This window comes from Bos indicus x Bos taurus, chromosome 10, assembly GCF_003369695.1.
Source record: "Bos indicus x Bos taurus breed Angus x Brahman F1 hybrid chromosome 10, Bos_hybrid_MaternalHap_v2.0, whole genome shotgun sequence".
In the NCBI taxonomy this organism is placed as follows: domain Eukaryota; kingdom Metazoa; phylum Chordata; class Mammalia; order Artiodactyla; family Bovidae; genus Bos; species Bos indicus x Bos taurus.
In genome coordinates this window covers 102539754-102550114 of record NC_040085.1, presented here as the reverse complement: position 1 = coordinate 102550114, position 10361 = coordinate 102539754, and the positions used below count along the sequence as shown (strand labels likewise).

General features: G+C 45.2%; 1 protein-coding gene across 1 annotated transcript in view; it reads left to right on the top strand.

Moving 5' to 3' along the window:
* Positions 1–2589: 2589 nt before the first annotated feature.
* Positions 2590–10361, top strand: part of RPS6KA5 (ribosomal protein S6 kinase A5) — a 196316-nt gene continuing 188544 nt past the window's right edge. The window contains exon 1 of the mRNA XM_027552731.1: positions 2590–2838. Within this exon, the coding sequence (XP_027408532.1) occupies positions 2763–2838 (76 nt within the window). The 5' untranslated portion in view covers positions 2590–2762. The remainder of the gene's footprint in view (positions 2839–10361) is intronic.

Below are 10361 nucleotides of genomic sequence, written 5' to 3'. Positions count from 1 at the left end.
CTCTGGATGGGGCCAGGCCTGGAATGGCACACATCATATCTGCCCACACCCCACTGGCAAGATCATAGTCACATGACCCTAGCCTAACTGCAAAGGGGAAAAAACACACTTTTCCTGTGTGTCTAGGAAGAGGAAACGAGATTGGTGAGCATCAGGCCAGTCTCTGCCACATCCTGGTTAAAATCTACTCATCTTTAAAGAATCAGTTTAAAAGATACTTCCTTATACAGGCCTCCAAGCTCCTCTAACCTAAATAGGTCCCCCCAATGTCCTCTATTGTAGCATGCTATAATTTTCCTTTATAGCATGATTGAATTGGAAAGTTTACAGTCCTTTATGTGATTATTTAATGCTCATTTCCATTTTGAGACTATTGCTCTATAAGAGCAAAGACTACATCTGTTTGGCTCCCCTGTGTCTCTAGCATCTATCACAAAACTTGGTTCATAACTGGCATAAAAGTTGCTGAGTGAACAAATGAACAATTGCACACAGTCATTTCCTTGCTCCAAAGAGCATACTACTTGTGGAAGAGAAAGACAAGTAAGTAGACAGTCCTGGTTTAGCGGGAGGAATGTTCCATGCAGGTAAGCCCAGGAACTGAGGCAACCACCCGAACGAGCTCCCGAGGCATCTTGGCTTCTTTTCGATGGGACTTTAAGCCAGGAGTCTGCAAACTATGGCCTGCAGGCAAATCTGATTTCCTACTTGTTTTGTTTTTAATGGCCCAAGAGCCAAGAATTGTTTTTATATTTTTGGATGTTTGAAAAGAATTAAAAGAATATATAATCATGTGAAAATTATGTAGATTTACTTACAGTGTCCATAAAGTTTCATTGGAACACAGTCACATCCATTAGTGTGCTTGTCTGTGGCTGCTTTCACACTGAAAGAGCAGAGATGAACGGCTGTGAAAGAGACTGTGGCCAGCAAAGCCTAAAATAACTATTTACTATTTGGCTCTTTATAGAAAAAGTTTGCTGACCTCCTAATCTAATTCCTGCTTGGTTTAAAAATCCACTTTTATGCGAATGCTATCTAAGTGTCCATCTTTAATTCCCTCCTTTTCCCATTCTCATGCCCACAGCCACAAATCCTGGTAAGCTCGAACCTTGCGACAGTATTCTTGCTGTGCCACATTTCTCCTCCTCCCTCAGGCTATCTTCTCACTACGACCAAAGCTAACGTCCAAGAGAAGAGCTCTGACATCACAGATACTCCTTGAGGCTCCTCATCCTGTCCTAAACAAAATCTGTACTGCCTAGTATTGTAGTCAAGATTCTCCACTATCTTGCCAAGGCTTATCTTTTCAACTATGTTCCTAACATCATATCTCCACCCAGCATTAGCAGTCATAACCCACCCCTGTCTTCTCTACTTCCAAGCCTAGCTCACAGTTACTATCTCTGTATGAAATATCTGCAGCTGGTGCTTCTATTTCATCCATGCTTTAAGTCGGTTATCTCAAGTGCCTCAGTGCCCTAAAAGCCTTCCTCAGCTCCTTTACTGAGAACAATTATTGGCATCTGTGCAATTCTCTAGGGTTGTATAACTGTTTTATTTCAAATCCTGCTTTAAAGTTTCCTGTGTATACACACAGATTGTTTCTCATGTTCTACTGAAAGCTGCTAAGAGGCAGGATTTGTATTCTATTTTATTAATTTATGTAGCCTTTTGGCTCCTGAAAAGAAAAAGTGTTAGTCGCTCAGTCGTGTTGGGGACTCTGTGCAACCCCACGGCTGTGGCCCGCCAGACTCCTCTGTCCATGGTATTCTCATGCATGAATACTGGAGTGGGTTGCCATGCCCTTCTCCAGGCGGATCTTCCTGACTCAGGGAATGAACCCAGGTCTCCTGCATTGCAGACAGATTCTTTACCATCTGAACGAGTACAAAATGAAAATGTTTATCCACTGCAAAAGTCCTCAAGGAGAGCTGGGATTGTGAATTTTTGAAATGTCTAAGAACTACCTGTACTCAAGCACGAACTCCACTTTACTTTGTTTAGAACTCACTAGGACGAGCAACATCTTTTAGAGACATACCGTAGTCCAGCGGGCGCACACCTTGGAAGGCTTGGGGCCTTGAGGTTCGAACACCTGCAAACACGTGCGTGAGAGGCGCTTGCTTCCAGGCTCCTCCTTTGTCCATGGTGATTGGCGGACCAAACCGTCCAGTCAGCCCTCCCCGCCTCTTTCGGCAACAGCCAATCACAGGCCCCGAGCGCCTCCAGACTACTAGACTGTTTACTAACAACAGATCCGAGCTGGGGGATAAGGGGCGTGGCCGTCCTGGGACTGTCGGGGACGGGAAGGCTCCGACTGCGCGTGCGCATCAGCGCAGGTGGGCGGAGCAAAAGCCAGGCTCACCAATCGGATTGCTCGCGCTCCTCCCTCGCCTGCCGCCCGCCGAGCAACAACAGTTCGAGCCGCGGGGCGGGGCGACTCGCCTCGCGTCAGAAAGCGCTGCCCAACGGGACCCGGCGCTGGCGGCGGCGCGCGCCCCGCGCCCAATCGGCAACGGCGGCTCGCAAGGCCGCCGACCCTGCTGGCTGTGGGCGGGGCGGCTCCGGGGGAGGCGGGGAGCGGGGCGGAGTGGCTGCGCGGTACTAGCGGCGCCCGCCGAGGGGAGGCGGCGGGAGCGGGAAAGCGGCTCGCCCCGGCGTCCGGGCAGCTGAGCGGCCGCGCCCCGGCTCCAGGGGCCGCGGCGGGAGCTGAGGGGCCGGGCGCCCCGGAGCAGCCCGCGGGCTCGGGCGAGGGGAAGATGGAGGAGAAGGGCGGCAGCGGCGGGGACGCCGGCGGAGAGCAGCTCCGCGTCGTCAAGCACGAGCTGCGGACGGGTGAGCGGCCCGCCCCCTGCCGGCCGGGCTCGGCGCTGGGGTGCGCGGGGCGGGGCGGGGGTCCCGGGGGTCCCCGGCGGCTGGCCCGAAGTTTCCCGGGAGTAGCGGCGGGCCGGGCTAGGGGCGCGGCACTGACTGACCCAGGTGTGTTCGCGCCCCGTCCCGCCCGGGGACGCACCTGCCCCTCACGCGTCTGGGAGGCGCGCCTTGCTCGCGGTGGGGGGAGCGACGCTTAGCTCGGAGCGCGGCTCCCCCGCGCTCGCCTCCCTGGAGGCTCCTGCGGTGCCGGCGTCCTGGGCGCGGGGAAGGGGCGGCTGTCCCCACGGCCGTGTGGATTCAGCCTCAGAGCTGCAGGCACTGAGGGCTTTACGAGCCATCATAGTGAAGTACCGTACTTGGCCTTGAGTCTCTTTCAAAGGTCTTTTGAGGAGGCTCAGTAAATTCAAAGCTCCAGGTAAACCCGGCTGATGAGCCCCCTTACGGCGCTCACGCGCTGATTTTGGGGTCTCTCCAGTCGACTCAGGCTTTATACTTGTTACTTTATTCCTTGTGGGTCTGGGATGTTCCTTATGGGAAACGCTTCTTCCGACTAATCAGTACAGATTGGGTTTGTATTTGTGGAGTCCAGTCCCCTGTTAGAGATCCTTTTTCATTTCTGAACAGATAATACATTTTAACGAGTTGTTCATTATTTACTATTAAATATTTCTGTGAGTGTTAAGAATTTTGATTCAGCTTCTTTGGCATCTTGGGATATTCTTTTATTGTGTAGGGACAGAGCTTATGTAGGTTTCAGGTGTGTGCCTAGCACCCCTTGTTATAATTTTGAACAGATTGCAAAGTTATATCTGTCACTTGTTCTTTAAGTTTTTGTTATTGCTGGTTGGCATTGAGCGCCAGTGTGGTGACTTAAGAGGGGTGTCAAATGCATGCTTACTTATTTCAACATTAACATTGGCTTAAAACAATTTTTTGGGGGGGTCAATGTGAGTTTGTTATGTATCTTGAGCCAGTTACTCCATAATTTTTTGGAGTTCCTAATGTAACTTGTGTGGGCTTGTTTGGTTTGATTTTCCTCTCTCAGCTTAACAGACAACTGATGTTTTCAAAGGGCTATTCAATACTTTATTCCATAAGCATTTCTTTTGTATTAATGTCTGATTTGTGCCAGGCTCAGCGTCAGGTGCTTTTTGGTGTGGAGATTTTGAATTTCTTTTTCTTTTCTTACGTAACGATTCCCTGATTCATATATGTAGACTCGTGCTGTGCAGCAAAAGCTGCTTGAAGTCATGTGTTCTCAGCCACTGACCATGGTGCAGTAAGCAGCTTTTTGCTGAATGACCGAGGAGCAACCTGCTTGATTAGTGGTCAACCAACTGCTCAGTTTCTGGGTTTTGCAAACAATGCTAGTTTTGTAGAAAACAATGAGTACTGCTTTATTTTCCCTTCTCTACTAACTATGTGAATCATCAGCTTCAAGTTTGCGTTTTTAGAGATTTTTCTGATAGATGGTGAAATTATACTGAATTCATTAGTACTGTTAACTGTCAAAGGAACAGAACAGTCAGTTTGATTTATTGCTGAACATTGAAACAACTGACCGGATATGGTGGTCAAAAACACTTAAAATACAACTTGAGAGATTCAGTCATCTTCAGCCAGCTGGGCTCCTGTCAGCATACGCGGCTGTAAAAGGCGCTGCAGTAACTTGATCTGACGTGGTCCCTTGCTTCCAAGATGTGGACACGCATATAGTCATATCAGGTCAGCAGTCGGTGATTCCTCGATTGTGCTCAGCACTGTATTGTCTGCTGTAGGATGAACAGAAAGGCAATACAAGTTACGTGGAAAGACACAGACAGGGTCCCAGTGGTGTAGACCGAGTAGCATAGCGTGCCTGGGTGTGGAATCGAATGGGAAAAACTGTGTGCTCAGTCGTGCCGACTCTTTGGGACCCCATGGACTGTAGCCCAGCAGGCTCCTCTGTCTATGGGATTTTCCAGGCAAGAATACTGAGAGTGGGTTGCCATTTCCTCCTCCAGGGGATCTTCCTGACCCAAGGATCAAACTCAAGTCTCCTGTGACTCCTGCACTGCAGGCAGATTCTAGACTTTGTCTAAATCCGAGCTCTGCCAGTTACTAGCTGTGTAGACTTGGGCAGGTCACTTCACTCTTTTAGACTCACTTCTCTCACCTACAGAATATGAAAACTGAAGGAGACTCTGTTGGAAAAGTGCGAAGCAGTTTGCTTGGCGCATAATAGCTCTCAGGAGCTGTTGGTTCGTGTAGGTCTGAAGATCACCCGGTAACAGCATCTTTTCTTGGAGCTTGCAGGTTACTCCAGCGCCAGGTCCTCATTCAGGGCTTGTCCTGTGCTGTGCTGCTCGGCTGTCATCTCTTTCTGCATATGTCTTGCCTTCTGAAGCCGAGTGTAAACCCCTGTGATCCCCACCGCTTAGCAGTCTGTGTGCATCTCTTCAACAGCATTTAACACACAGAGCTGTAATAATTTACTTGTCTGTGCTGGACTGTAAGGTGCTGCCATGTCCTTTATCCATTTTCAGCCCCTGGCATATAGTAAGTACTCAAATGTTGGGTGAATTCACTGAGTGCATGAAAATCCAGGACAAAATCTAAGTTTATTGTAGTCCCAGTATCTTGTAGACGTTAGGTGGTTGATTAGTGGATGCCAGTGACCATGAAAGCTAAAAATGAAGAGAAAGGGATTGATTAGATCAGTTAAACGCACATTTCTTGACACTCTGTTTTCTAGGCTAAATGGTGCTAATGACACAAAAGAGAAAATATCTTGGCCTCTGCTGGTTGGGGAGGAGGCAGTGTAAATCAGTAGTTAGGGTATATTGTCAGACTCTAAGAGAAGGGTGCACAGAGTGTAAAGATAGCAAAGGTGAAGTTTAGGGATTTTAGGTTTCGAAGAATCAAATCTAACTGTCGAACAACAGCAGCAAAATAGAGGGATTATTATTGGAAGGATATTGGGTTATCTGACTTATTCCATATTTCATTACCTCTTATGTACTGAGTTCCACATTATATACTGGACATGTGTGGTCTTCCCCCGAAATGACAGGGTTGCATCAGACATCGCTGGAACCAGGGACTGGTGTCTCTGTTGTCTCCACCTTGAATCTTTGCTTGTCTCTGTGATGGCCTCCTTCGTTTTCCCACATGGACAGAACTCAGCTGTTGACAGACCCTGACTTTTAGGTCTTACAGCTCTGGGTACTGGATCAGCTTTAGGTATGCAAATCTTGGGGAAGGACTTTAGTAGCCTGGCTTTGGTCAGCTGCCTACTTTCAGATTGTTCAGCTAAGGCCAGAGAGTGGTGTCCTGTTCTGCTAGCATGAGAACTACTGTGGGGAACCTATGGACAGGGGTGAGACCAGACTCTTACAAGAGGACGGATTGGTGGGTACACATTTCCTTAGATGTCCGTCATTAGGAGAGAGCGCCTCACGCTGAGGATAGAGTCAGGAGAGGGGTATTAGTTATCTGTTGCTGTGCAGTAAATGATCGCAAACTTAGTGACTTAAAGCACCATGGTTCCTGCGGCTCAGGAATTCAGGAGTTGCTTAGCCTGGTGGTGTTGGCTCAGGGTCTCTCATGAGGTTGTAGTCAAGGTTTTGGCCAGGACTGCATTCACCTGAAGACTTGTCTGGGGCAGGAGATGCCCTTTCAAGACAGCTTACTCGCGTGTTGTCGGCAGGACGCTTCAGGTCCTCGCTCTGTGGCCCTTTCCGTGCAGCTGCCTGAGTGTCCTGCTCGTGTGACAGCTGGCTCCCCTGGGACAGGTGATCGAAGGGGAGAGCGGTGTGGAAGCTGCAGTGTCTTCGTTGTTAAACAGCTTTTTTTGAGATACAGTTTACATACTATAAAGTCTACTTGTGTTTAGTGTACAATTCAATCATTTTAAGTATATTTATAGTTATACAACCATCACCACAATCTAATTTTAGAACTTTCCATCACTCTAAAAAGAAACTTCTTACCCATTTTTATCGGTCACTCCACATTCTCACCACCCATTCCTCAGTCCTGGGCATCTGCTAATTCTGCTTTTTGTCTGTGTATTTGCCTAGGGACATTTTATATTATGGAACTTCATAAAATGTGGTCTTTTTTTTTTTTAATGTGTATTTGCTTATATTTGGCTGTGTTGGATCTTCGTAGCTGCTCCGTCTGTCCTCTAGTTGCGGAGAGCATGGGCTTCTGGTTGCAGTGCCTTCTCTTGTTGCAGAGCTCTGGTTCTAGGGCATGCGGGCATGCAGGCTCAGAGGTTGCGGCTCCCAGGCTCTAACGGACAGGCTCAGGGGTTGTGGCAAGTGGGCTTGTGGCCTCATGGCAACAGGACCTTCCTGGACCAGGGATCAAGCCGTGTCCTCTGCGCTGGCAGGCGGAATCTTAGCCACTGGACCAGTAGGGTCGCCTGGTGTGTGATCTTTTATGACTAGTTTCTTTCACTAAACATGATGTTTTCAAGATCCATCAATTTCTAGTGTGTGTCAGCACTTCATTTTTTAAATTGACAGATAATATTCCATTGTATGGATATACCTGTTTTGTTGTCCATTCATCACTTGATCGACATTTGGGTTGTTCCGACCTTTTGGCCATTGTGAATAATGCTGCTGTGTACATTTGTGTACAAAGTTTTCTTGGGTAGATATTAAGAGTAAACTTACTGGACCACGGGGTAAGTCTATGTTAAACTGTTGAGTTTTTCAGCGTGGCTGCACTGCTCTCTAGTCCCGCCAGCAACGAACACAGGTTCTGATTTCTCCACACCCTCGCCAGCACTTGTTCCCCTTTTTGCTTGGAGCCATTCCCGTGAGTATGGAGTGGTGTCTCCCTGTAGTTTTGATTTGTGTTTCCTAATGACTAATGATGTTGGCCACCATTTCATGTGCTTATGAGTGCTTTGTATATGTTTGGAGAGATGTCTGTCCAGATCCTTTGCCCATTTTTAAGTTGGTTAATTTATTATTGAGAAACGAATTCTTTATGTTTTGTAGATATAGATCCCTTATTAGTATAGTTTGAAATATTTTCTCCCAGTTTATGGGAGAAAACGATCTTTTTGTGATAACCTTAGCGGTAGCACCGTTTCTTAATTTTGGTGAAATCCAACTTTTTTACTTTGTTTCTTGTGCTTTTGGTGTTGTATCTAAAAAATCATCGACAGATTTAAGGTTACAAAGGGTTTTATGATTTTAGCTATTATATTTAGATTTTTGATCTATTTGTTGAAAGGCTGTTCTTTTCCATTTTATTTTCTCGGCACCCTTGTCAAAAATTAATCAACTGTCGATCTATGGATTTCTTTTTAGACTCTCCATTCAGTTCAGATGATTTTTTGTGTCTATTCTTAAGCCATCACCACCCTGTCTTGATGACTATAACTGTTTGCTAAGTTTTGAAATCAGAAATGGTCAGTTTTCCAACCTTGTTCTTTTTCAGAATTATTTCGGCTATTTTGGGTCCCTTGAGTTTCCATATGAATTTTAGAATTAGCTTGTCAATTTCCATAAAGAAGCCAACAGTAATTCTGGTAGGGATTGCCTGGAATCTGTAGATCAATTTTGGGAGTATTGCCACCTTAGCCGGAGAAGGCAATGGCACCCCACTCCAGTACTCTTGCCTGGAAAATCCCATGGACGGAGGAGCCTGGTGGGCTGCAGTCCATGGGGTCATTAAGAGTCGGACACGACTGAGCGACTTCACGTTCACTTTTCATTTTCCTGCATTGGAGAAGGAAATGGCAACCCACTCCAGTGTTCTTGCCTGGAGAATCCCAGGGACGGGGGAGCCTGGTGGGCTGCTGTCTATGGGGTCGCACAGAGTCAGACACGACTGAAACACCTTAGCAGCAGCAGCAGCAGCAGCAGCAGCAGCAGCAGCAGCCACCTTAGCATATTAAATCTTGTGATCCATGAACATGAAATGTTTTTCCATTCATTTAGATCTTCTTTCATTGTTTTTTTTAACAACATTTTGTAGCTTTCAGAGTGTATATTTACACTTCTTTTGTTAAATTTATTCCCACATACTTTATTCTTTTTGATGCTACTGTAAAAATTATTTTCTTAGTTTAAGTTTTGGATTGTTCACTGAAAACATATAGAGATACAACTTATTTTTATTAATCTTATATCCTGTGACGTTGCTAAGCTAGTATATTAGCTTTAGTCTTTCACCATTAAGTATGAAGTTAGCTGTGGGATTTTCATAGATACTTTTTGTCAGATTGAGGAAATTCTCTTCTTTTCCTAGTTTGGGTGTGTTTTTCCTCTTTCCCAATGTAGCTTTAAAACAATATTTTTTTAAATAAATTTTTATTGGAGTATAGTTACTTTACAGTGTTCTGTGTTTAGGTATTTTTAATCATGAAAAGGCATCTTTTTTTTTTTTGCATTTATGGAGATAATCATGTGTTTTTATTTTGTTTTATCAAGGTGTATTATATTAATTTTGGGGTGTTAAGCCAACCTTGTATTCCTGGGATAAATCCCATTGAGTAATGTGTATAATTCTTTTTATGTACCACACTGGATTCAGTTTGCTAGTGTTTTGTAGAGGATTTTTGGGTCTATATTCACAAGAGGTATTTGTCTCTGTGTGTGTGTGAGAGAGAGAGAGCGCAATGTCTCTCTCTGGTTTCCCCAAAATGTGTTTGATTGATTTCTGCCACCCATTAAAGATTTTATCTATTTGGTTGCTGTCATTCATACTTAGAGCCTTCTAAGAAAGGCTAAGAGAGGTCGAGTGAAGGTGTTCTATGGAATTTCTATGGAAATCTTGGTATAGACAAAAGTCAGGAGTGGTGATTTACTTTAAAAGATAATTCTGTTTTGCCAGAGGATCCATGATTGAATCCCATTGAAAAATAATTCTCTGATGCCCTTTAAATATGACTCCATTTATAATGATTTAATTTATACTTAGCTTTGTAGGAACATAATGATTATCTACAACAAGATACTTTAAAAAATTTGACAGTCTTGGTTATCTGTGAGAACAGTGCGGCTCTTCTTTCTGTATTATACGTGTGTAGCTGTATATTGTGTTTGTGTATCCATATATTTTTTATAGTACTTCCAACCCCCCTTTTTTTTAGTTTCCTCACCTTAAGAAGGGTAGGCATAACTTGTGCTCTATCTTTAGCTTTATAGGGATACTTTGGGAAGGTCAAAAGTATAAATAGGATATTGATAGTACCCTAACTTAATTCCCTGGAGCTTAGACCTTAAAAGAAAATCTGTTCTTAAGTTTCTGTCACAAGTTTTAGAGATTAAGAAAATGATCTATTTGGGCAAAGGAAGTGGAATCTCAGCCCTTAAGTCTGGGGGGATTCCAGTGTATTTTGTATTTGCCGTCCATAGTCAGGGAAAACCTTCTTAGGTGGCAAGTCAGCTGTTGTATAAAACCTGCCATTAACCTCTATACTGCAAAGCAAAAAAGAATCCTGAAACCTCAGATTCCTGGAGACACAAGTGATCTGGTGG